Source organism: Anser brachyrhynchus (assembly GCF_964034855.1).
Source record: "Anser brachyrhynchus genome assembly, chromosome: 2".
Classification (NCBI taxonomy): domain Eukaryota; kingdom Metazoa; phylum Chordata; class Aves; order Anseriformes; family Anatidae; genus Anser; species Anser brachyrhynchus.
Window position 1 is genome coordinate 139,821,874 of NC_137695.1, and position 26,106 is coordinate 139,847,979.

At 43.2% G+C, this 26,106-nt stretch overlaps 1 protein-coding gene across 4 annotated transcripts in view; it reads left to right on the top strand.

Moving 5' to 3' along the window:
* The window catches only part of GRHL2 (grainyhead like transcription factor 2), a 62,199-nt gene extending 37,914 nt beyond the window's left edge, over positions 1 to 24,285 (top strand). Inside the window, exons 9-16 of one of the 4 annotated variants that reach the window (XM_080583189.1) lie at positions 2,856 to 3,014; positions 8,494 to 8,581; positions 8,668 to 8,807; positions 11,140 to 11,171; positions 12,562 to 12,656; positions 17,226 to 17,311; positions 22,686 to 22,750; positions 23,521 to 24,285. In XM_080583189.1, coding sequence (XP_080439315.1) covers positions 2,856 to 3,014; positions 8,494 to 8,581; positions 8,668 to 8,807; positions 11,140 to 11,171; positions 12,562 to 12,656; positions 17,226 to 17,311; positions 22,686 to 22,750; positions 23,521 to 23,635 — 780 coding nt within the window. In that variant the 3' untranslated portion in view covers positions 23,636 to 24,285. The remainder of the gene's footprint in view (positions 1 to 2,855; positions 3,015 to 8,493; positions 8,582 to 8,667; positions 8,808 to 11,139; positions 11,172 to 12,561; positions 12,657 to 17,225; positions 17,312 to 22,685; positions 22,751 to 23,520) is intronic. The other 3 variants (XM_080583191.1, XM_080583190.1, XM_080583192.1) reach the window with 3 other exon arrangements.
* Positions 24,286 to 26,106: the final 1,821 nt, after the last annotated feature.

Below are 26,106 nucleotides of genomic sequence, written 5' to 3' on the forward strand. Positions count from 1 at the left end.
TGTCTTCCCAGCGAGGCCGTGTGGGATTTATGTTTCCCCAGGTGCCTGTGAGGCTGCTTTGCTGCCTGTGGCACCGAGGGCCTGCGCTGGGGAGGGGAGGGCAGCGTAGGCCGCGCTGGGCAGGCAGCTGGCATGGTGGCTGCTTCTGGGCAGGGCAGGGGCAGAGACAATGGTCCGCCCGGGTCCCCGGTGCAAATCTTCGGTAAAAAACCTGAAAGTCGACTCAAGTAACACAACTTAAGCCCTCCTCCCCTTCCCTCTGCACCCTGCCCCCCCCCCCCCCCCCCACCTTCTCCAAATCCAGTCAGTGTTGTGCTTCGAAGGAGAGCTAGTAGAAGACAGCGGAGGGAGAAAATTCTTCCCAAAAAAATGATGTGTGTTAATTTGAATCCATCTGTCTCTCTGTGAGGCACAAATGATATGACAGAAAGGATCGTACACTTCATACGCATGAAAGTACAGTCATTGCTCCTCAGAGAGATCCTGATGTATTACGGTGTCAGGACTAGGATATTGAATCTCACAGCATCAATCTATTATTCATGCTGAGTAATCTGTTATTACTGTATGGGGACTCTTGAAACCATAAAGTCTGTCTTCCCCAGTTGCTCCTACTGTGCTCCATGTGTCTGGAGGCAGTGGAAGAGATGATAGAGAGAGGATGTGGTCGATGAAGGTGGGACAAAGTCTTTTTTTTTAACTTTTTGTCCAAGTGTGCAGCAGGGGTGGTGGGTGCACAGACCGCTGGGGCAATGCAGAGCCTAGACATCCCCTCTCACGTTTTAACATACAGCTGGAAAATCCCTATGCAGAAGGATGAGCTAAAGCACAGCGAGACCGGGTTGTTTTGTGCCAGACTTCATTCCACTGCTCTGTGTTCACACATACTTTAAAGCACTGCCACACATACTTTAAAGCACTGCGCTGACACTGTAAAGGAGTCTTAAGGCAAAAGAAAATTCAGGCCATCATATTTCAAAGGCATGTGCACCCGTATCCACACTTACCTTTGGATCTGGAGGAGACCAAGTTGTAATTTGAAACAGAAATAACACTATCAGTTTCAAAATCAGAGTTTCACCTAGGGCCCTTCCCCGCCTTCCTCCTCTCCCCGCAGTTAAAGTTCAACCATTTCATTTGTAAATGCAGCTCTGCGATACAATCAGGAGCAGAAATGCGGAGGTGCCATTAGCTCGGTCAGGCAAATAAGCTGCTCTGGCTCCGTCGTAAAAAAAACTGACTGCAATGTAACTTCTGCCATTAGGGTAAAGTATCCCCCTACTAGCTGCACCAGAGACCTTTCTTCTGAGGTCGCCTTTCTCTTAGGGGTGTTTGCGCTCTATTCATTTGTATTGGGTTTTAGCCCTGTTTGTGGATTGAGGGGGAGGGCTTTCTTCATTCCTGAATCTTCCCAGATCCCAGGGGCCTGATGGCCTCAGATCTGCCCTGTGAGATGTGCATGGGCGAGATGTGCATCAGCGGTGGTCAGGAGCCCCCACAGAGCTGAGCCTTACTGTGCTCATCCTGCCGGAGCAGGCTGCACATCAGCAGGGCTCAGAAAATACACACTGGCGGTTTTCTCTGTCCTTTTTCTTACTTCCCAGTGCTTGTTTTATTTTTGTGTGCATTTTTTTTAAACCAAGAAAAAGTGAAAAGTAGAACCAGGTTAATACACAACTGGCAAAAATTCCTATGTAAAGCACGTATCCTCGCTGCAAAAAACAATTGCATTTTTAATACAGCATTATCTCATGTTCCATGCACACTGTCCTGACTGAAAAGATCCTAGTGGTAATTCAGATCATGGTAACAGCTTTCTTTGCACCGAAATAGACTTGGTGGTGGGAGACCCTTCCGCCAGGTGCTGTACGAACACGTCCTCGCCCCATAGTGTGGATGGTGGGTAGAGAACAGGAGGTGACTGCTGGTTTTCTGCAGGCATTCGTGTGTGTAGAAGGAAAGCATGAGACAGGTTTCTGAAGAAAAGATGAGCAGGGGTTGCCAGGAACCAAGGGCATGGCAAAGGTGGGCAGAAGCTTCAGAAATATTTGAGAAATTTCTTTCCTGTTTGACAGACAGAGTGAGATGCACGTTGGAAAAAGAAGAGAGACTGGGAAGGACCCTTAGAGTGAGGTCAGGGATATCTGTTGATCGGTTGGAGGATGGAGTGCTGCTGATGACAGTGCAAAGAGAATATGTGAAAAAAGGGGAAGGACTTTGGCTTGGACTCACTGAATTTGAGTAATGGGATGTCAGAAGAACAAGCCAGACCAAAAGATGGCTGGAAAGGACAACGCAAGGTTATCTGGCTATGTCTGTATTAACAAATAGTACAAACATACGAAGCAGGTTTGTAGGGTGGAACAAGTCAGGGCTAAAGACCTTACATCCACGTGAGACACGTTTTGGAGGTTTTATCTGAGATTATCTTTAGTCAGTTCCCACGGACTGAGCAACTGTTAGCAGCTGGAGCATGTGAGGTGTGCTTCTGGGACACATCTGCTCTGACTCTTCCAGAAAGAATCCAGCTTATGCATTCTGGCTCTCTGGTGTGAACCACAGCATGGTAAGTTGGGATAATCAGGTGATTCACCTCAAATGCAATCTCCTGATCCAAGGTAGTGCATTGATACACATCTTAAAAGTCTGTCCTCCTTCCCAAGGTGGAAGCATCTTTGCTGGACTTAGGAGAGAAGTGGAGAATAAATGTGTGAATTGTCAGAATGGAGATAACTAACTGAATTAAAATATTTTGGGGAGATATCTGCTTTTATTTCCCCATTTGTTGTCATGAGTTTCCAGAAGTTTAATAGTTGTTTGCACCACATTTTTAAAGTAATCTCTCTGTCACATAGATTTTCATCACCGTGAATTGCTTGAGCACAGACTTCTCCTCGCAAAAAGGAGTAAAGGGGCTTCCTTTGATGATTCAGATAGATACGTACAGCTACAACAACCGCAGCAATAAACCCATCCACCGAGCCTACTGCCAGATCAAGGTTTTTTGTGATAAGGTAAGTGGAAAGCACGATTATCCTGGGTAGAGGAGACACTTGGTTGACCGTTTATTATTATTGCTGTATTTAGACCTACTTACTTTTTTTTCCCAAACAATTTATATGTTTCATGGTAGAATTTGATCCAGCTCTGTTGTGAATCTGGCAGGTTATCACCCAATTATTTTACTGCTTTGCAGCCTCTTTGGCCCTTATTCCTTGGCTTGTGAGCAATATAGTTGGACTGTGTAAAGACAGCATGTTGTAGGTCACGGCACAGGAACATCAAAATAGTCGCAGAGTGCACGAAGGTAAAGATCTCTGCTTGGAAAGTACTGACCATAGGTTCCTGCGAGTGCCAGTCTGATGGTTTTATCCCTTCTGTCTCTAACAGCCAGGATAGGTAACACACAAACTTTGTGGAGAGGTCTCTGATGGCAAAAGGCACCTTTCCTTAAAAGTCTGCTTATCTGTCTTTTACTATACACTAGAAAAAAAAAATGAGTCCCAATGATACAGCTAATGGTTTATTTTCTGTTCGATTACAGTTATTTGGGAAGCTTCAGTGAAACTTAACCTGTTGCTGGGGCTTTCTTATTAAAAGGCAACTGCAAAAATATGTTAACCAGTCCCATTTTGTGATTCAGTAACTTTTGATTTTTGCTCACTTCTTCTGCATAATTTTATTCTTTGCAATGGTTTTCCTCACACCAGGTAGAAACAGTTGCTCAGAAATGTTATCTCTGTGATGATTCTTAGATGTGTAGCATAACCATGCTTCATTTGTGTTTAACACCTGGCAGCCAATGGACTTTATCCCTGCTGGGAAAGATCTTCCAGGGAGGGTTGGTGCCTGGATTCTAGTCAAGGTTCAGGGATTCAGGAGCCTGCATCTATTTAAGTGACTTGGAAATTTATTTGAATTAGTCTTCCCATCTTACAGATGGGAACAGAAAGGCAAAAGGCCATGCCCCAGGCAAGACGTAGCATTAACTTTTTAATGGAAAGGGCAAGAGTTCAGCTGTTCCTGGTCTCTGTGCTGTTGCTCCTTCCCCTTTTTCAGTTAGTTCCCTTGTTGCTGTCTTGACAACAAGATCTTGAGGGCTAATCAGTCAGTTGTATTGCTGGAGCAAAAACTTTGAAAGTAATGAATGTAAATGTATGCACCAAGGTCTTCTTGCAGTCAAAGTGTTATGCTTCTAATTGTAACTTTGAATGTCAAATATTTAGAGATTTGAGGCTACAGGTGGATGTTAAAAGCTCCATAAATATCAAAGTAACAAGTCATTTTCATCTACCTGTTTTTGAAAAGCAATTAGAAAAATTTGAATTATTAAAAGAAAAAAAAAAGGAAGGAAATTCAGAACACAAACTCATCAAGGGTGACCTGTAGCCACAACTGGTGGAGATTTTGAATAATACATGTTCATTGCATCTGTTGGCTTAATTGGTACTTCAAACATCCAGACGAGGAAGCAGGAAATGAATGTTAAGACTTTTAATCAAAACTGTCTCGAAGTAGAAGAAGAGATCACAGGGGTAGTCAAAGTGTTATGCATATCAAAACTATATTGAAAGCAGGAACTGGAGGGCTCCAGGGTATTGATAATGGGATATATATCTGTATAATATAAACGTATACATGCATACACACACACAGCTTTTTAACTTAATGCAGGGCTGAAGATGAATTAAACGAATGAAAATGAATGAAAAGTATCTAGGTCAATTCACTGACAATTTGTGCTCATTGGCACTTGGAGAGAGCTTGAGGCCTGATTCAGCCCTCGCTTGGTGCTGGTGTACCTGTACTGACATCAGTTAGTCACTGTGCTTTTGTAAGTAAATAAACGATTGGAGAATCAAAGCTTGATTGCCAGCTCAGCACGGCAGTTGTGTTTCTTTCTGCACAGGAACCGTGCAGAAATCATCCCCACATTGCACTTGGCAGGAGGTAGGTGGTGGGGCTGGACATGGTCATCTTTTCCAAGACACCAAAATAAATCCTGGCACTGGTTGACGTGGTGCTGGTAATGGTGGGTCCCTGGTTCTGTTTCTCCTCCAAGACTGTTCCTCGCCCTCTAGTGACAATGGCAGGATTTACTGCCTGTTTGCTAAAGGCAACGAAGCCAAGACAATTTTTACCCAACTCTTTGTCATGATTAATTAAAAAAAAAAAAGTATTATGGGGCCATTTTAAAAAGCAGCAAACATATAATCGTTTAATACATTTTAGAAGGATGAATTGCATCGTTATGCCCCCATCTGACAACCATAAAGAGAAGCTGATGAGAAAACTGCCTAATTTATTACAATTATCTGGATTAGGGGAGCTACACAGTAAATTCCTCCCACCTAAGTGCTGAAATGTATCTTAGTTTGAAACGTGGAAGAGAAAATGTTTCTGTTCCTGATAGTGTTCTTATAAATGGTCTGTCTGCAGCCATGGTGCCTCTTTAGGACCAGTAGATGTGTTTATACATTAACCTAGTTAATTCACAGGTAAACGTGTCTAGTTTTTAAGAAAAACATTTGCTGATAAATTATGTCCTTCAGCTGAAACACAGCATGCTTGTTGTGGAAGGAGTATCTCTGAAGAAATAAAGCTGCATTTAGCTAAGTGGCACATATTACAAATATCTTAGTATTTACTTGGGCACTTACTGAATTTTAGTATTTTGTTACATATAAACTAGGGAGCAACACAGACTCGGATCCAATGTGTGCTTTATGTAACATAAATGTATGGAGATAAGGGCTGCGAAGGTTGTAATCATTTGTTTGCTCCCCGTTCATTCTCCAATCTTTTGCCCATGTTTATTTTCCAGTAGACAGTCTTCAAAGCAGCTGTTAGAGTGCACATCTTGTTTTCTCAGTGCCAATTCTCTCTGCTCTCGCTATCTTTTTGTCATGTGCAGATCTCTTATGCTACATTATGATAAGGGAATATAATTTTTATTCTTTAGGTAGGTTGTCAGGGAAACTTGCCACCAGGCCTATTTATATTTATATATTGCAAGATGCTGTAGCCACCGTGTATGAAGGAACCAGGAATTCAGAGACATTCTGATTTTCTCTATGTGATTAGCCTTGCTAAAAAGAAGCAGAAGCATTTGTCTGGCCAAATACCGTAATATTGTTCCAAAATAAAATAAATCAATCCTGTTTTCCTTACTCCGAAGTACATGTTGTTCTGAGTACATGCAGTGCCTGCCATCTTGTCTCCAGTTTGGATAGCGGTAGAGTAAATGGATTGTTAAAGGGCACAGTGCAATTCTAATTACCTGTAAGTCTTCAGCTACAGAGAGAAGACAGCTGAAGTCTGTGGGCCTGTCCTACCCGACGGGGAACACTTTGGCCTTAATCTAGAAGGAGGTGCACACATGAGCTTCATAGTGGTGATGGGAGTGGTTCTTGTGATGGTAAGGACTTCACTGGGCTGGAGCCAGAGCGCTTAACATCGTGCAAGACATAGTCTTAAATGAGTTGAAGACTAGGAAAAAAATATCTTTTGAATCAGATGAAATTCGTAAGAGGGGTTTTGCTATTGGTTGGCAGTGGAGGTACTATCTGAATTCATACAGAGTCCAGATATCGGTGAAAAATGAAAAACTCATTTTGTTATTTGACTGGTCAGAGCCTAATTTATAGTGCCCTGAAAGAGGATTATTTCTTCTGTCCTGATATGCAAACTCTGGTTTATTAGATATGACTCAGCTGTGAAAATGGTCCAGCAGAAATGCTGGTATGCAAAAATCCTGGTGTGGTCCCTTGTCTCCGCACCTACAGCAATGAGATACGTCACGCAGGCTTGGGTGGCCCCTGCACTGCGTCATTTTTAATGAGAACCTTTCATTTGTGTTAATGGGCTTCATCTACAACCTGCTTCAAATTATTGGTGTTTCCGACACTGCCTTTCTGAAGTGGCTGTGGCACAGCCGAGTGCCGGCAGGTGGGAACAGCTGCCCCGCTCACACTGCCCCTGTCCCGGGGGACTAGTGACAAAGCTGTCAAGCTTTCTTGGGGTCGTAGCTACAGAGACAATCAAAGAAAATCTACAAAGCATATATTCCTTATTGTGTGTTAAAACCTAAAGCCTCCTCAGCTTCTGCTCTTCTGAGAGGAAACTCCCACTTGCTACCATGTGCACAGCTGCCCCTGTGAGCAGTCAGAGCTGCAAAACCGAAAGGTAGGGCTGTGGTCAGCCTTCCTCAGGACACGGGCAGTAGGGCATGGTTTTCCCTTTGTTAAAGAACAGGAACCCTTAAAAACAATATTGTTAAGGGCACAGCTCTGAATCTCTTGGAGTTGATGAAACACTTGTGGCTGAGGTCCGTGAGCACTGGCTGGAGCCTGGACCTGAAGGCAATGTTTCTGGTAGATATCCTCATATTTTTTTAAAAGATGTTTCTTACTCCACCTCCTCCAGCCTCTGGAAAGCCATTGATAGATCACAGCCATGAGCAAATCTTTTCTTGCCTTCTTTTCAAGCTTTGTTCATTGGCTCTTGTGTGAATTTTTCCTTCCTGAGTGAATATTTTTGGCTCCCCCCTTTCCCCTCCCTCCACTTTCTTTTACAGAAACTTCTAATTTTAATTTGCAAAAGTTCTCTAATTTTGCATGCTGACTGTCTGGGAGCATATGGATCTTTAATACACTTCACAGGATGACTGTATTCATATTTATAAAGTAAATTAGGAGTACTTCAAAGGAGGTGTTGCTGCTTTTTATGTCAATAACAACTTTTATTTTCTAAACTTATTGAGAGTGTATTTACATAACAGAAGTCTGCAACTTCCCAGGAGTTCCTAGGGCCTAATAGGGTAGTGCTGCACTGCCTTCCAGTTTCTCCAGGGCTTTTTTCCCTGTTTGAAATGCCTGCATGTTTCTGTATGAGCCTTTGCACTGCAAACAAGCTGTTGGAGTAGAGTTCTTCCACTGGCACACCTCAAAGGCCTTTACAAAGCTATCCGGAGTGGAGCTACCCTGCCCCTGAACAAGGTGGGTGGTTGAGAGTTTAGGGAAGAGCTTAACATAGACGTGATCTAAGATGACATGCAGGTGCTTTACGTCAGTACACACGCACAGTATTTGGACAGAGCCCTCCGTCGTTTACTGAGGTGCTGGGTTCAGGATGCCCTTTGTGCTGGGTGTGACAGCGACAGGCCAGCTCTAGACCCACACGGTGCCCAAGCCACCAGACCCATCTCCAAGCCAGCTGCAGTGACGCACACGGGTTTATTCCTCTTACTGGCACAAGCCCTGGGGGCTGCTGGGTGTGCCAGCACAAGTTTGGGAGACAGATGCTTGATACGGAGCTGGCTGGCCTTGCACATTCCCCAACAACCTGGTGGAATTCAGCTGTGATGGGATAACCGGTCTCTGTTTTGGCATTTCTGATGTGCCTGTAGCTGTAGTTTCAGCTACATTGCAGGCGATGATGCTTGCAGTGATTCCTCTTAGGCTAATATCTGTGGTTGTCTTTTTTTTGCATCAGGGAGCAGAAAGGAAAATCCGAGATGAAGAGAGGAAGCAGAACAGGAAGAAAGGCAAAGGCCAGGCATCCCAAACCTCGTGTAATAACTGTGAGTAAGATGGCCCTCCCTGGTTTGGACTAAGTCACCCTTAATGTGTCCCCTCTCATAACCACATTGCTTTGTGATCCTCCTAGCAGCTGAAGGGAAGCTGAGTGCACTCCCTCTGCAAAAGAAGAGTGATATCACCTTCTTCAAAACAATGACTGACCTGGATTCCCAGCCAGTTCTCTTCATACCAGATGTTCATTTTGGAAACCTACAAAGAACTGGACAGGTAGGAAATGATAATGAGACGAGCAGGTGCCCACCTGCTGTCCAGCTGCACGTGCTCTGAGGCAGGTTTTACAAAAACAAAGCACTCTTGCTGGTGGCTGCTTGTTTCAGCTCTCATTTTTGGTAAATGCAGTTCTTGGTGAGTCACTTAGCAAAGAGCTTGCAAGAGACAAATGCCTTTCTGATTTCTGGGTGCAAAAAGAGGGAGTTTATACTTCATTCGTAACAGACTATTTTGTGTTTGTTGTGGTTTTGTCATTCTTTTGCTAGTAAGAAAGAGTGGAACAAGCAGTCAGGAATTTTGAAATAGGTTGTTTTGTGACTTGAGTCTGTGGTTGTTGTTTTTTTTTTGAATGTGCTATGTGGCTTGATGAGGTGAAGTGCCACCTTGTGGTAAAAGAGATCTCCCTCACTGCGATGGCTGAAAACAAAGACCAAGCTCCTTGTATAAAGAAGTCAAGAGCAGGCTCACCAAATACAGAATCACAGAATCACAGAATCGTCTAGGTTGGAAGAGACCTCCAAGATCATCTAGTCCAACCTCAGCCCTAACACTAACAAGTCCTACACGAAACCATATCACTAAGGGCTACATCTAAACGTCTTTTAAAGACCTCCAATACCATTGCCCGTTTTCTGTAGGCACTACCTAGAGACCTGGTAATTCTTTAGAAGAAAATATTTGCGCTTTACAAGATAGTATAGGAAGTAAAAATCTGTCATGCTAATGTTCAGTATTGGCTTAGTGTTGAAGTCATGGACTCATTATCACCGTAAGTATGAGGAAGTCTCTGCTGAGCTGACTTTTTAAAGACCTACTTATTGCATGGTGGTAAATTGCGAACTTGAACTATAGGGTCAGCTCTGACAATTTTTTGAATATGAGCCTGTTATTTATTAGGCTCTCAGGGACTGGAATGAGACCTTTCTGCGTGTGTTTATAAAGACGAATTGTAGATGATGAAATTTTACATGCATCTTGCTGCAAAATATTAAGGTAATGAAGATGAAATTACGCTGAGTTGGAATCGTCATTTATTTTAAAGCCGTGAGGATTGTGGTAGAGCAAAGCACAAAGAGTGCAGACATTGCAATCACAGCTGTCACTGACTTACTCTCCAAAATTGGAATGACGCCCACTCACATATCAGTGCTGGGTACCTTCTGTCCTCATGGCTTTCAAATCAGAATGAGGATTTGTCTCAAAACAGGAGAAGGTGGAAGCATTCCTCAGTACATGTAACCCTGTAAATAATTTTCTAAACTAACTGAAGATACCCCGGTTTTTCTGGCTCTTAGGCAATGTTCAGCCCTCTCTTTTACTGCTGCCCAGGTTGCAGTATCAGCATTTTTGCTATCCGGAACTTTTTAAATTATGGTGTGTATCAATTGATGTAAGAATGGTTTATTATGATGGTGTTTTGTAGCCACTTTCAGCTCCTGGACTAAAAACCAATTTCAGATACTGTAGAATTCAACTTTACACACATCTCTGAGCTATATTAATTGTAAAGTTCAGAAGTCAAAGCTCCCAGTGCCAGCCGGATGTGTGCTGCATCTTGCCAGAGTGAGCACTGGGAACCTGTCTGGGGTTCCTCCCTCTACCCCAGCAGACTCCAGTGCCGTGCCTTCACCCCGTGCACGCTCAGCAGCTGAAGTCCTGGTGCGCTTGTTGGTCTGGAACCGCAGTGCAGGCATCTCGTAAAGGAATTTGGCTGCCTGTTGTGTAAAGCCTTTGGCAATGGACTGTGATTTTATACCTCTGCTGCTGCCGTTAGCCACATTTCCGGCTGTTGTAGGCCTGGTCCCAGTGAATGTGAGCTAAACTGATTTACACAAAGCAATGATCTGGGCTTCTGCTCCTGCCTGCAGCCTGTGCAAGAAATATCATCTGTACCATCAGCAATTGCTTTTCCATTAGGCCTGTGGTTTAATATTGGTCCTCATTGTTTAATTAGATTTTCAGGCAGTATTAAATACCTACAAAACTCCTGCGAGTGTTGTGGCTTAAATTGTATTAAGGATAATTTAGGTAGGAGTGATCTGATTTAGAGAATTGTAAAATAATTGGAAAATGATACAAAACAGAGGAGAGGACAATGTCTGTCAGAATACTTTGATATATTTCCACTAGATGATATTCAACAGCAGTTTTTCCAAGCTGCACTTTATCAAGATCAAAATAAGAAGTAGAGATGTTTGTGTTTTATAGAAGGAGAAGGATTTTTAACAGATTAAAAACTGCAAACCACTTGTCTTTTCTCCCATTTGAAGTTATTCTGTTAAGCAGGTGTCTGAGTTTTGGGAATAATTCTGTTTTTCTTTCATTTTAGGTTTACTATAATACAGATGATGAGAGAGAAGGGTAAGACATACATTGTTTCACAATTTTTTGTGGTTAGCAGTTCGATCTCATAGAAAACAGGCATAAAGACTTGAAATCAGATAAAACTGGTCCCCTCTCTCTCCTTTCCCTTATGTTCTCCCATCACTAATGGTAGGTGAATAATATGTGTAACTGATAGCAGGAAGGTTTTATTTTGTGGTATCTTTCTTTTCCTTCATGTGAACTGGCTTCTTTTTATACTTCTTTCTTTTATTTCATTTTCAAGTAAAATGGTTTGAAGAGCCATAAGGTTCAACACAGGGTCAGGACAATATACTTGATAATAAAGTGCATTTTATATGAGTTTTCAAATCATCTTAAAAAAAATGAATTCTTTAATGAAGCACTGAAATTTGCCCTGTTCCTGGAGGCTGTTTCACAGCACACGTGTGCATGTAACAAATATAGGAAATGCAGAGAAAACGCCCCAGTACCTTAGGAGATAGGGAGAGAATGGGAGATCTTGGGAAGAGGGGAAGGCTGGAAGTGGGAGCAGCCACTGTCTGGCTTTGGAGGCACTGGAGAATTGCAGAAAGTCCCTAGAATAGTTAAGAGAGGCCACGAAATAAGGGCTTTAGAGTGGTTGGCTGAAGTTCATCCAATATTAATTGTGATGTGTGCAACCTCTATACTTTTGTAAGGCGTTTGAATCCCAAGTGACCACCCACAAACTGAGCTCATGTACGCCTGCAAAAGGTGGCCTGTGGTAGGCGGTGGCTGAGCACCGGCAGCTAACATCGACTTCAAAACATGAGACATTTTTTGTTTCTTTTATGAAGCTGGTGTTCTTCATAAGGCTCACGGTGGAATTGCACCAACCACGTTGGCCTCAGCTCTGTCCTCCAAGACTAGAAGGAGACACTCAGTTACTCAGGGCCGTTGTGTAGAGCCTCTCAGCTTTGGGCTGGATCTGGTCCCACATGTTAGTCCTTTTGAAACTCTCTGGGTTGTGTGACCTTGGATTTTAGAAACGTGTTCAGTGTTTTCTGAGGCCGTCTCGTTGACCCAAAAGAGGAGGTGAACCAATGTGTAAATACGGCTTCACCTCCTTTCTTAGTTGCTTCTTTCCCCCAACTTCCCATGCCTAAATATTTAAGCAGTTAAGAGCCTTTGGTGTTTTCCAAGTAGTATGCAACATCAGAGTATATTTTCCTGTCACCTGTCCCAGCCAGTCAGTCCAGGCAACTTGAGAGGCTTGGAGAATTCAGATAAGCATCAAAAGCTAAATCTGTGCAGTTTCTGGTCGTTACTTGAGTGGCTAGCGGAGTTTTTGCCAGAGTACAAAGTGAGTCATAACTGCTGCTGTTGTCCTTTCTCTGTTGGGAGCACATTTTTTACCGTGACGTGGCCCCTGTTGTGTGTTTTCTAGTAGCAGTGTCCTGGTCAAGAGGATGTTCCGGCCCGTGGAGGAGGAGTTTGGTCCATCCCCTCTGAAACAAATGAAAGAAGAAGGCCTGAAAAGAGGTAACAGTTCTAGTAGCTGGTTACTACTAATGCTCTGCGACTTCTGCCCTCAAGCAGAGAACTTGTTTGGCTCAGACCAAGTCAGTTGTTTGATGCTGGTGCAAATATGGGGCAGATGGGAGAAGATACCATCACACCTGCCGGTATATAAGGAGGCATTTTAGCAAATGCTAGTAATAATAATAAAAGCAGAAAATAAAAATGAGGAAGAACTGGGTACTGTCTCAAGAAAGGGTTAGGACACAAGTGTGTATAAAATGCAAAAAAGCTAGAAAGTTTCTTGGTCCTTGGCCAAGCTGCATAGTTCATAAATGTTCTAGTAGCGAGGCTGTGGTTGTTTATTTTTAACTTCTGCTCCTATTTTCTGTTCTGGCTGGGATCACAAACAAATATGCAAGATGCACTGGGTCAAATACAGAGACATTACATAGGCAAGCTCATGCTTGTACTCACTGCAGAGTGAGATTAGCCTGAAAAAAACCTCAGAACTTTCCTACCCAATTAGAAAATTAACTCATGGAGAGACATCCTCCAGCTGACCCAGCTGAATTGTTTATTTCCTTTAATTGTTTTTTTACTGCCTTTAGAGAGTACTGCCACAGTCGCATTTCATATGCGCTGAAACAGAAGTCCAGCTCCTATTTTCCAGTTCAGTGCAGGTTAACTTGAGTAACATTCAAGCAGTGGTTTAGGCAGAGCTGTCAAATTTGCATGAAGGTAAGGATGAGCATATGGTGGTTTTGTCCACAAAATACGCTTTGTGTACAGTCACAATGCAGAGCTATATATGTGATAACGCACCACACTGCCACAGTTGGGCACTCTGCAGAATATTTGCCGTTCCTTCAGTCTCCTGAGTTCTGTCCTGTAAGCTTATTGGAGAAACCAGGGGTTGGACCAAGCCATGCAACTCAAACTCACACGTTTTGAGGGTCCCCCATTAGTTTGTGAGCCAACAAGGCAACAATGTGTAGAAGTGAGCTCAGCTGTTCTTATCTATGCCACTATGTCAGACTCATTTGAGCTTGTTAAGAACACTTTCCATAAACCTGAATTTTCTCTGTGGGTGAGGATGGTGTGCTTGAACCAGGGGAAGCATACAAGACTACGGGATGGAGATTGGTATCTCTGTAGAATAAATGTAAACGTATTCTGCCTTTAATTAAGTCTTCAGTTAGTAATGTTGAGGTCAGCACTGACCACAGGATCGTATCTGTTTGACTCAAGGACTTGACCAAATTCACATTATCAATCCATCAAGCAGAAGTGGACAGCCACAAGAGCTACATAAAGATCTGTCTTTTGCTGCAGTTTCACCTGGGTTTCCCAGCTGGAAGCCTGGAGAGTTTCCTGCAGGGAGATACTGATTTGCTTTGATTATTCCTGTCCTTTACTGTGGTTAGTTGTTTTAATATCATCCAGGAATTTCAACCATTTCGAGGGGAAGATTTGAAAGAAAAAAATGTTTTTCAACTGGTGACAAAACTATGTTAAATAATTAAATCCAGGAGAGGCGCGGAGTCGGAGAAGCTGGAGGACGCTCTCTTCCTGCTCAGTGTTTCTCGCAACTTGGGCTGTGTTGGCTGGAGGCCAAGCCTCTTCCAGCGTCGCCTTTGCTCTGGTGAACTTCCTGCCATCAGGAACCCTACATCTGGGATTGTGCTGATGGAGCACAGCTCCATTTGAACCTACGCACTTGACAATCCTGTCTTTGCCACAGGAGTCACTGGGTATTAAAATCTTCTGCTGTTTTTCCCAGGCTTAGCTGTACTAGATTTTTTTCTCCCAGATTTATTTGGTACATCAGAATCAATAACTTGAGAGCAGGTATAGATGGGGCTGTAAGATTTGAGAAAGAGCAGGTCTTATATGAAGAAATACGCATATAAGGCAACGTAGTCCCAAGGTGGCTCATTATCAGAGCAGTGCAGGTAAGTAGCACCCAGTGAGGGGTCCAAGCCCAGCCAAAGAGCTGAAGTGACAGTGTGTAGTTTCACCTGCGCTTGCTGGAGCTAATTGTAATACTCTCCAGTGGAAACAGAAGTACTGGGGGAAGAATAATCTCCCTTCACGAGAGTAGGGATCTGAAAGGGTTTGCAAATCACCAGTCAAACGAGGTTCATATTCTCACACAGGTAGCTGCATCTTTCTGAATTTGTCTTTCATCTCCTTGGCCTCTAAGGGAGGCACAAGTGCCCAACACAGAAATGTGAAGTATGTTAATCTGCACCAGCTGTGCTGCGTGGCTAGTCACTCGGCTGGGCTCGTGGCCTTTTTCTGTGTTCTCACTAACAGTTTTCAAGTCACTTCACCTCTCAGACTTCAGTGGGAGTTTTCCATGAATTATAAATCCAGCAACCCTGTTACAGATCAGGGAGATTTCCAGTCCTGTAGTTCTCAGCCTGAAGAAAATAATGTTTTGCTCTAGCTTTTATCTCTTCGGAGAGTTAGGTTAAACAATTCTCAAGAATTTTGGATTCATAAGAACTAGAGTTTTGTGAACCATCCCCGTGGAGCACAGAGTTCACCCTGTGGCTCTGTTAGCTGAAGAATTTGTGCCTGGGCCATCAGTGAAAAGTCCAAATGTAGAAAAGGAAAGCTTGGTCACAGCTACCAGCTCTGCTTTCCTTGGGCTTGAGGTTCGGTGGCAGCACTGCTGAGCGAGGTCGAGCCCTCGCTGCACACCTTCTCCCTGCTCTTGTGCCAGCACAAAGGTCTGTGGGCTGCCTTAGCACCTGGAGCATGGACCTGGTTAGTCTGAAGAACTCAGAAAACAAGGGTTATTTTTTCACTTGCACCTGCTCTTCGAGATACTTTGCCTGCAGGAGGATTCACACCAGGCCAGAATAACAGAGCACAAGGGCAGGGATGGGACAGGGACTCCTGAAGGCGTCGCTGTCACCAGGAGGCATTTCTGGAGAAGCGCCCTAGTGAATCAAAGCTGGGATTTTCACACCTGTCACGGGGAAAGAAAAAAACAGCAACCCTTACATGCTTACTAATCCTGGCTCTCTGTGCGTGTACCAGTGATTCAAGTTGCCCGTTATCCTTGTAATGGATCCTCCGTTCAACATAGCATTGCCTGACATGCCAAACACAACAGAGAGATTTAAAGCTCCGCACTCGGATTGTGTAACGTCCCCAGCTTTAACCTCAGACCCAGGGACTTCTCCTTTCAGATACTTTTGTAATTATTAAGGCTGGCAGATGGCTCCAGTGTTTGGAAAGCTGGGAGTTACAGGACAGCCTTCTAGCTGCAAGAAAAGAATTATTGAATCAATAAAAATGTCAGTACAGGTAAAATTAGGACCTTGAGTGAGTGCTTGCTGATGCAAGGAAGCATATCAAAACCAATCAAGTTTTAACTACTGCTGTGGGTTTTTTGTTCCTTTATATTCTGACTGTTATCTCAGCTTTTAAGTCTGTTGTTACCTTAAGAAGGACGCTTCCAGGCAGTTTCCAAAGATTTGCCAAAATGTAGGGAAAAGGATGTCACCACAGGCATGCAGAGCCAATTTTGTGGTCAGTACTTCTAAATTAAAGGCCCAAAAACCCCACCATTGTCCCCGATGCCTGGTTTTGTAGACCAAGACAGGAGACTGATCTGGCCAGCCAAGTTTTAAACCTTTTTTCAGTCATTTGAAAACATGGGCAAAGAAGCTACAATTCAGTGCAATGGGCCTGTTACAGTCTTAAACTGAGAATTAGCTTCCAAACAATTGCTTCTTTATGAAAAATTCCATCCACAAGTCATCTACTGTGAAATTAAATCACCCAGTGAAGATCTCCTTTGGACTCTTAAGAACGATCAGTTTCAAAATTACCTTTTTCCACTGTGGCATCAAATGATTACCAGTGCAGTTTGTCACACAGACATATCTAACAGTGCACGTGTACCTAACATGCAGTACTGCTAGTTGAAAAGGCAGTTTATTCAGGAAAAATCAATTTCACAGCAGCTTATTTAACCTGCTACTTTACCTGAGTAATGTGAAATTACACCTAAACCACTTCTCCAGTATGCATGTTTATTCACTTTGCGTGAGTCTGCTTTGCTTTTGCCCTGTAATCAGTAACTCTCTGTCAGAGATTACCATTTCTTATCCTTTTTGTTGCCTTTTGTCTCAGAGGCTTAGCTACAAGTAACCCTTTTTGTACCTGCCTGCTTTGCTCTTGCCATGTAATTTTGCCTTTTCTGAATGTCTTTCCCAGTCTTTGGGATGAAGTCTGGAGAGGTGCAAGCCAAGACCCAGGTATAGAACCCCAGCTATGTATATATTTTTTTTTTCATGTAGCTTCTCTTATTTAAGTAAATGGAGGTTTAAATTCCTTAAGATATAGATTGCTCACATTAAATTAAATTGACTGGATTTTCTTTGTGTACTTTCAAAGCAACCATGGTGTGTCTTCCATCACTGCTGATACGAGATTTTTTTTTTAAGTGAAAACCAGCTTCAGCGCTCCGTTTTATCTGTCATGGATTAATATTTGTTTTTCTACTCAGCGTGGGGTGTTTCATCTGTTCGATTGACTGGACCTGCTCCAAGCTTGACTTTTTTTCTGTTTCAGTGCTTTTGTATGTGAGGAAGGAGACGGATGAGGTGTTTGATGCTTTGATGCTGAAATCACCCACAGTAAAGGGGCTAATGGAAGCGGTAAGTATCCAATGTTCTCACATTGTTTATCTTCTTTGGTAAGAAAATCTTGAGACTTGAAACGTATTGCTGAGATACAATACAGAGACGAAGTTACTCTCAAATATATTTAAAGTATTTCATAAGGGCTTTCTGGAGCACACCTCTGAAATGTTGGCGTGTTCTGAACTGAGTGCTGTCAGCAGGTTGCTGAGATAAAATAGACTTGCAGAGCTGACTTACTGGAGACCTGACCCTTGAGGAATGGCAGTAATTAACCCGTGCCAAGGAAGCAGCGAGATAAAGGACCCACTTTCTGAAACACTTCTTTCTGAACCGATGGTTCAGAGCCTGTTGAATCTTTTCCTGCAATGCTCATTGACGTGTTCACAGCCAGCTTTTAAAGACGAGGCCCAAGGATGCAGTGTTTCCATGTGAATTTCATATGGCTTTTGTGCAATTGCTTTCTCAGCATACGTGGGGCAGTTCACGAGGCAATGCAGGCAGCTCATTCATACCTCCCATCTCAAATGCTTTCTCCAGCCCTCACTCCAGAGTGACCTACTCAGGCCTGCCTCTTTGCTGCTTCTTTGACTTGAGTTTTCACTTGTTACCTGTTATCTGTAACTGTAAGCAGATATTTTCACATTTAATCCTATTCATATGAGCTGATGGCTAGTAGATGTGTGAAATTTGGTGAGTGAAGACTGAAGAAGCAAACGTGTGTCTCATTGCTTAGGTGGGGGGGACTAATGTGAGACTGACCCATAGGACACTGAGCTGATTTCCAGCCTTGGCCACATGTAGGAGAGGAGATGGGAAAGGATCAAAGTGTCTCCAGAGAGCTCATCTGAGTGCTAGAAGTATACGTAGCCATGCTCTCATAAAGTTATCAATGGCTTGTTGTACGTATCAAACACTTAGAATGCAGCAAAGAGCTATTTGGCCAGAAGCAGAAAGTAAAGTTAGCTGTGACTGCAGGCCAGTTGTTAGGCAGAACACTTACGTACAATAAAAGCTAGGCTTCACTCGAAGAGGCTGCAATCTGATTCATGATAAACATAATTTTATCTTGGCTTTGTGTGAAGTTAAAAGTCAGTTATAATCCTTCCATAACCCTTCAAGCTAACATTAATATTTTATTTTCAGTGTTCAGTGCCTCTCCATGCCTGTTCTCCAGCTACTGCGTAACATAAAAATAAAGCTGGTCCAGAAGTTTTCTGCATAACTCCTTCAGCACAGGTTTCTGCATACCTCTCTCAGCACAGCTGCTGACTCAGTGGCGTGTTTTCAGCATCAGAGAAATCTGATCTGTTGTAAAATGTCCCAGATCACTGAAAGGAACACATTCAGAAAATTTTAATTCTCTTTGGTAGGATATAATGGATAAGTGAATTCCAAAAAGCTGTCAAACTGCATACTTTTAAATACTCTCTCTACAGTCTTTACAGCAAATAATATAATTTGGAAATTGCACACATCCTAAATGCTCAGTTCTAAGCTCAGTACAAAGATCCTAGAAACCAAGGCTCTGAATTTTATAGATCCCCAGTTCTGAAAGGCAACACCAATGATCCTGAATCATACCCTTCTTCTCTATTTGCATATTAAACATAATTTTTGTTTGTTTGTTTGTTTGTTTATCACTTTTCCTGGTCTATATCTTTCTCCTAGTTTTCCATGGTTAATGACACTGTTTTCTCAGATACTATGTTTATTTTATTGTCTCATATACCCACTTTCCATAAGAACAATCAGATTCCTTCTCTGATTTCTTTCTTCTGCTATATCTCTGGAGGCCCAGGTTGCAGAGGTTTGTTAGAGCTCAGAAAGTGATGCAAATGTGTGTGCTTTTTTTTTTAAAAGATATTTGCATCCTGCAGTAGTTCATCTCGATCAAGTTAAAACTGTGAAACAATTGCCCATCACAAAACATCACACGTGGTGACTGACCAGCTCCAAATCCTGCTCCCAGACTTACCTAGTGAGGTTAACTCTGTGCATCTCAGAAGGTGCCACAGTCTTACACTGTGCAGAATCAAATATTTGTTGAAACTGTGATCTAATCTGGGAAACTCAAGCATCTTCCAGTGTCTTTCTATAATTAAAAACTTGAGTTCAACAGAACTTACTTAGACCACAGTTTATTAAAGTTATACATGTCTGTGTGTCCTTCCAACCAAGGTAGGGCAATATACCGGACCACTCCATAGAAGTAAGTTGGCAGAGGTGTTTTTGTACATGCTTCGACCAGCCCTTTCTGTCTTCCTGACTCCAGCAGGGAAAGCATTTCTGGTGGCTTGTGCAATCAGATGTGTGCTACAGACAGGCTTGTCATGCCGGGGGGTGCAGTGCCACTCTGAAGGCTGCTGTCTCATGGGCTCAGGCATCCTAAGGGAAGAAGAGAATTCTCTACTCAGGGAACTGGAAAATGGATATGACAAAAGGAAAATACTTTAAATAAAGATATCTTTCATTACTGTATTATATCATGCTTGGGATCAGGTGAGAAATCCTGTTTTGTATGGAGGCTGGCCAGCAGCGTTTTTCCCCGAGTTGGCATCAAAGCTGTTTCAGAGGAGGGTGTTAAGTGAGATGCCCTAGCAGATGCCAGCTGTCTGCTTTCTCAGATTCTGCAGCAGGACTTAGCACATTTGCACTGGAGACTCGTTTTCTGAGCCTGTGAGTAGGAGGCTCGCCCATACCCCCACTTGGAGCCTTGCTTCCACAGCTCACCATTTAGTATAATTGGTTGAATCCTTAGGGGTTCCTGAGAAATGTGCTTATTCAGTCAGCTGGAAGTCTTTCCCAAACCTCGCTAATCCCTACATGTTATATAAACCCCACACCTGTTATAGGCAGTGTGACAAGCAGGACTTTCTCAGCTCTACCTCCCATAGCTTGTGTAGGAAGTGGTGTCCCAGAGTCCCAAACCACTTTGAGCAACATTTGCTATGTGTGAGTGTTAGGTATCCCAAATATCTTAGGAAAGTTTTATGCTGGAATGTGCAGAACGCTGTATATTAGCTGCTGTTAAACCTCCTTGGCACAGGACTGTTTCTCCGTGCTTGTTTATTTGTGGAGAGTCAGCGAAAAGTGTCTTCAGCCCTCATCTTTACAGGATCACTGGGCTTCAGAGGTAACACCCCAGAGAAGGAGCTGCAGCATTTCCTCATGTTCACACAGTAGTTGTGATGTTTTCAGCACTTTCAGGTTGCAGTTTTCCTGATACTGTTACAAAGGATTTTCTTCAACAGCATGAAGGAGCCATTTTTATTACTGCTTTACATGAAAGCTTAAAATTAGGTGTACAACAAAGCCACAGATACAAAAATCCAGTACCAGTTTGCATACCTGATATCGTTCTACTCGGACTTTGGTAAGCAAAGCTAGAAGGTAAGAAAGAAAAGGAAAACATGGCAGTTTCTGCCGAAACTTCTCTAAGACGGAAAAGATTTGCTGAATACTCTAGCACCTGCCTGCCCCAGAGGAGTCACTGGCCTCAGGTCGGGCAGCTACCCTCCGTGGGCAGCACAGGATGAGGCACTGGAGGAAAGGAGACTTGGGGACGTGGTAGCATCTGGGAGAGAAGTGCAGGCTGAGGGGCAAGGTGTGGGTACCTACACGGTGCTTCTGGCCAGAGGTAGGTGGTTTCTTCTAATGGGGATCCTTCCCATAGATCCGCCCTCGGATTTAGGTGCATAGACTGCGGTAGTTGTTCGTGAAGGCTGGGGGGCAGCTGGTCCCATCTGTGCTAAAGAACAGCTGGAATAATTTAGGGTGTCCTACACAATGACAAGGCAAATCCTGGGGTCCAGTCACCCTTGTTCTGCCTTGTTTGGAGCAAAACCTTGAACTCTGGAGTATGTCATTGGAACATCCTTGTAGGACGCACTTCCACCCTATGCATAGAGCTCCTTAGCTCTCTGGATGGAAGCCATGCTTGAGGTTCAACCTGTGGCTATTTGAATCTGTCCTTGGTGCTGAGTTTTATCCATCACTTGCTTTTCATTTTCTGTTTCATCATGACTGCTTTAATTTACTTTTCTAAAATATGACTTTTTCTCAACAGAAGTCTGAGCACTTTGAGCACAAACACAAAGAAAGGATTTTACAGTGATGATGTTTGGCAGTCTTTAAGGATTTTTAATTGTGTATTTCACTTCTCTAATGCAGAAGATAAGAGTCAGCTATTTAGCTGCAACCTCATTTCACTTGGGAAGAGCAGGAAGTTTACTTTGTTTAGCAGTAGATTACCACAGCACATTAATCACTGACAAAAAGAAATAATCTTTTTTTCTATAATTATTTTGCCTCTTGAGAAAATCCTCTTCTAAAGTATGAGTGGTGAGACCCGTTCCTTAAAAGAAGAGTCATAATTTGGAAAAGAAACTTGTCTCAGACTGAGGGCTAAGGGACATGAGCTCCATGAGCACACCACAGGTTTGTTGCAGAACGGACATCCAAATAAGTCAATACCAAATACCAAAGAAGTCAATACCAAAGCATTCCAGTGAAGTGCTTGTTGTTGGTGGTAGTTTGTCAGATAAGTTCTCCCTTCAAAAGTTTTCCTCTATTTTCTGCTTTATCATTTGAGTGGATGTCAAGGGATTGATTTTAGAAGTCCTTTACCTTGTTAACAGGCTTGTCTGAGGCATCTCGTCTTGTTATCTGTATATTCAGACGTGAGCCAAGTATTGTCTTCATTTTACTACCCCGGTGACTAAGCTGATCTCCCCATGAATACAGAAGCTTCCTAATCCTGTGTGTAGCATGCCTGTAGCCCTCTCATAGGAAAAGGTAACTTGAAGATACTTTTCAGACAAAAGAAGTACCATGAAGGGTCCTGTTAGTTTAGCAGATGAAGGATCTTGTTAGCTTAACAGATATTGAAATGCCATTGAGAAATAGAATTGTGCAGTTTTTCTGTTGAACCGTCAGTCCATCAGGTCCTGTTGTGTTGGTACTCATCTGTCTTCTACCTGGGGTAAGGATCCTTTGCTTTCATGAGTCTAAAAAATCAGAACAAGAAGAGGCAGAAAGGATGCTGATCAGATTGAAATTCCTGGGTAGAATCCAAACCTGGGAAGAGTGTTGACTCCTCAAGTGGAGCAGTAGGAGATGCTGAAGCAGTTTTGATGACTCACACCTATGGAAATTACAGTCTCCAAGTTTCTGGATGGAAAGGTAGTATTTTTTTAATCAAGATTTTTAGGATTATTCCTCCCCAAATCATCCTTAAATGAAGCTATAGTGTGGTTGTGAGAGACCTTTCTGTATAGCTATCCTGTTGAAGTTTGCAGAGATAGTGTTTTAATGCCTTATGTAAAGAGAGAGGTGATGACATCCTATTCCTCATTAGTCTGTAATGATATTTCTTTTGTTCTGATTTCAGATCTCTGAGAAATACGGGCTGCCAGTTGAAAAGATTGCAAAACTTTATAAGAAGAGCAAAAAGGGGTAAGTAAACTAACACTAACTAGGAACTATGGCAGGATTCTTTAGAAGTATTCAGGGATCCCAGCCATGCTTGGGGTATCATTATGCTGGACAGTATGAACACTTTTAGGATACATGCCTACAACCCTAAAATCTTACTGTTTATGGAGACAGCAAGGGGTGTCAGAGGAGGAAACATCCAGCCTGTGTCTGACCAGAATTCATAGGCTTACCGTGAAGGAGCAGAATTTATGTTTGGAAAATGTAGTTGAATACATCTTGGATCTGTTTTGTAGGCAATACACTTAATAACATTGTGGGGAGTAGTGTGGGAAAGGCACAACCTTTGCTGTGAATGCAGCGTGCAGTTTCTTTGCAGCACTGGGACGAAGTGAGGCACTGCCCCAGTCTGACAGGCAGGCAAGCACAAGGGAGAGCTGCGCTTGCTGCAGGGGTTTCAGATGAGTAAATTTAGTCATGAGCATCACAGCTGTGGTTTTAGAATAGCTAGGCTGCTGCTCCTTATCATAAATCTGAATCTCTCCATTTTAACTTTCTTACATCTACCTTGTAACTACTTCCACAAGTGGCAGCCTCTAATCGAAAGGCTATAAGGGGCTGTGGGGCGGGTCTCAGAGCTGATTCTCACTCTTGTCCCTGTACTGGCATGTTCTGGAGGCTCTTCCTGCATCACTGTGAGGTTAGCGAAGCACGTGCATGGGGTGGAGGGCATGGCTTTCCCTTTTGCTCTTCTGGTATGTAAAAGTACTGATTTTTGCCTTTGCCACCAGTATCCTGGTAAACATGGATGACAACATTATCGAGCACTACTCCAATGAGGACACGTTCATCCTGCACATGGAGAGCATGGTTGAAGGCTTCAAGATCACGCTGACTGAGATCTAGCCTCAGGCAGAGCCCTTTTGTAAGGAACCACAGCATTTCATTCTCCTTGGAAAGCAGAAGATTCCCCAGGAACTTGACAGACATTGATCAGAGAAACTGTTACAAGACTGGTTTGCAAACATTGTCCATTCTGCACACCCACTGCATATAGACTTGGGTTTGTCAAGCACATGGCCACTCGTTAACCTGGTCCCTTATTTATTGTTCCCCATTCTCCAGTGCACAAGCAGTTACCAGCCCCCAGATTTGTAACCAGGTGATCCACTGCAAATGTGAAATGCAGCATTTTAATCCACGCTTTAATGTGGATAAACTCATTCTAAAACGCGTTAAGGAACCATGCTGGTCCAGTTTCAGAAAACTGGGATAAATCACTTTAACAGAGTTCACTCCACCATTGCTAAAAAAATAAGGTTAAGTGCTAAAGATGGGGAAAGTGGCTGACAAGAGTTCACTTGCTCAGACTGATCCATATCTCTCTCTAGTGTATAGTCTTGCCAAATACCTCTGGTAGTTCTCAGCACGTAGCAATGAGGACTTGTAAGTAAGGCATTCAGCTACAAATGTCACTTGTAAGTAAATGGTAAAGAAACCATTTTAACCTTGTATATAATGTTTATAATATGCAATAATATATTTTAACTACCGTATGTGGGCACGTTTACTGCCACTATGTTTTTGTATGTATTGGGTTTAGGGTTTAACAGAATCTTTCCTAGAAGATTAGATGTCTGCGATCTGTTAAGGAGTGTGTGCTGAGAAGTTGATGACTGTGTCTGCATTCAAGCACTCCACCCCTGCCCACCCAGTTTTATACTGAAATATTGGAGCAAACGGCGCTGCAGTGTTTGGAGTGCCCTGTCACGGTGGGGCCCAATTTAGGTGCCCAGGTTGTAGGTAACTGAGGGCCCCATCCAGCTGCCGCAAAATCCTAAAGGTACCCATGTGTCTGCTGCCTGGCGTGCCTAGAGGTACAGAAGGGACTTCTGCTTGTTCTGCTGGTGAAGTGGGGGCTCTCAAAATGGGCCCATCTCAAACCTGTGGAGGGAAAGGTGCTTTCCCCAACAGCCTGCTCCTTAAAGCATTCCTCTAGACTGTAAGAAACAGGACTTCAAAATCTTCTTAAAGGAACTTGCTCTTGTATCTCCATTGAATAATTCTGTTTTGATTCCTAGGACAGCTGGATGAGGTAGAAACCTGGGCTTTTTATGGAAACTGGAACAATTTTGCCGGTGGAGACCGAGAGTGGCCCACAGCTGAGGTGTGGAGATAGATCTCTCTCATAAAGGCTGGATCTGAGCCCAGGCTGAGCTACAAGGTCATGCCATCAAATTCCGCCTCTGCCTCAGGAATTGTGTGAGAGAGAAAGGCTGCAGGCTGATCATATCAGAAAAGGGATCCAAGGCCTGAATGTCCCCAGCGCATCCAAACCTGGCACCTGTCTCTCTCCTTTCCAGCTCCTTTGACTGTCTCAGAGAGCTCCTCACACAGCATACAGTCCTGGGGGTTTCAATTGCAAGCATTTCATTCCCCATGCACTGTACAAGGATCCCATGAGACCGACAGAAATGTGGGGCCTTGCCTATATGTAGTCTTTGTTTCCTTACTTTTTTCCTTCTAAAATCTGTTTTTCATTTAGTCGCAGTTTTTTTTCTTTTTCATTAGCTGGTTAATGATGTAAAGAAACACTGCCTAGTTTAGCAGAGCTCATTCTGTGGTGGTTTGAGTTGTGTGGAGCTATTACATCCAAGCAGAGGAGCTGGAATAGCTGACCAGTCTCTTTTGGTCACATTTTTGCATGAATTGTCCTGCAAGCTCTAGCACAGTTTCTTAACTTCATTAGCGATAGCATCCCATTAAATTCCGTTCTTCAAATGGAAATGTCTGGTACCCGTAAAAGGTTCTGTGGGACCAGAACCTGTGGAAGCTCCAGGCTGTTAGTGTCAGAGTTAGCATAACCAGAATCCAGGTACGTCTGCAAAGCAAAGCCTGTTCTGTCTTCCTCTCGCCTTCTCTGTTCGTTTGGTTTGTGATTTTCTTCCTCATTGTGCCAAGCTGTGTAGTAATTCCATTGTCTTTTTACGAATACATACTCCAGCAAAGATGCTCTTGCTACCTTGCTTAAGAGCAGACATCCTGGGAATACAAGGGATTTTAGGGAGATTTGGTTTGTTTCTTCTTGCCTCAGACTCAGATAAAAACTCTGTGCTGACTTAGCCCAGATAGCTTTTTTTTCCCAAAGAAAATTAGGACAGTTTTAGCAGGTGGCATTGTGAACTGGGGCCGGCACACAGGGCTTATGAGCAGTGCTGTTGGTTCTTGTATTGCTCTGTTACCTGGTGGTGTTGGGATCCTAAGGAGTTTAACTCGGATCTCTCAGCTGGTCATGATGTCCCAGCAGAAGCTGCAAGCTAAACAGAGGAGTAAATGTCTGTAGGATTTGAGCCCTGGCTCTGCCCCTAACGAAGCTG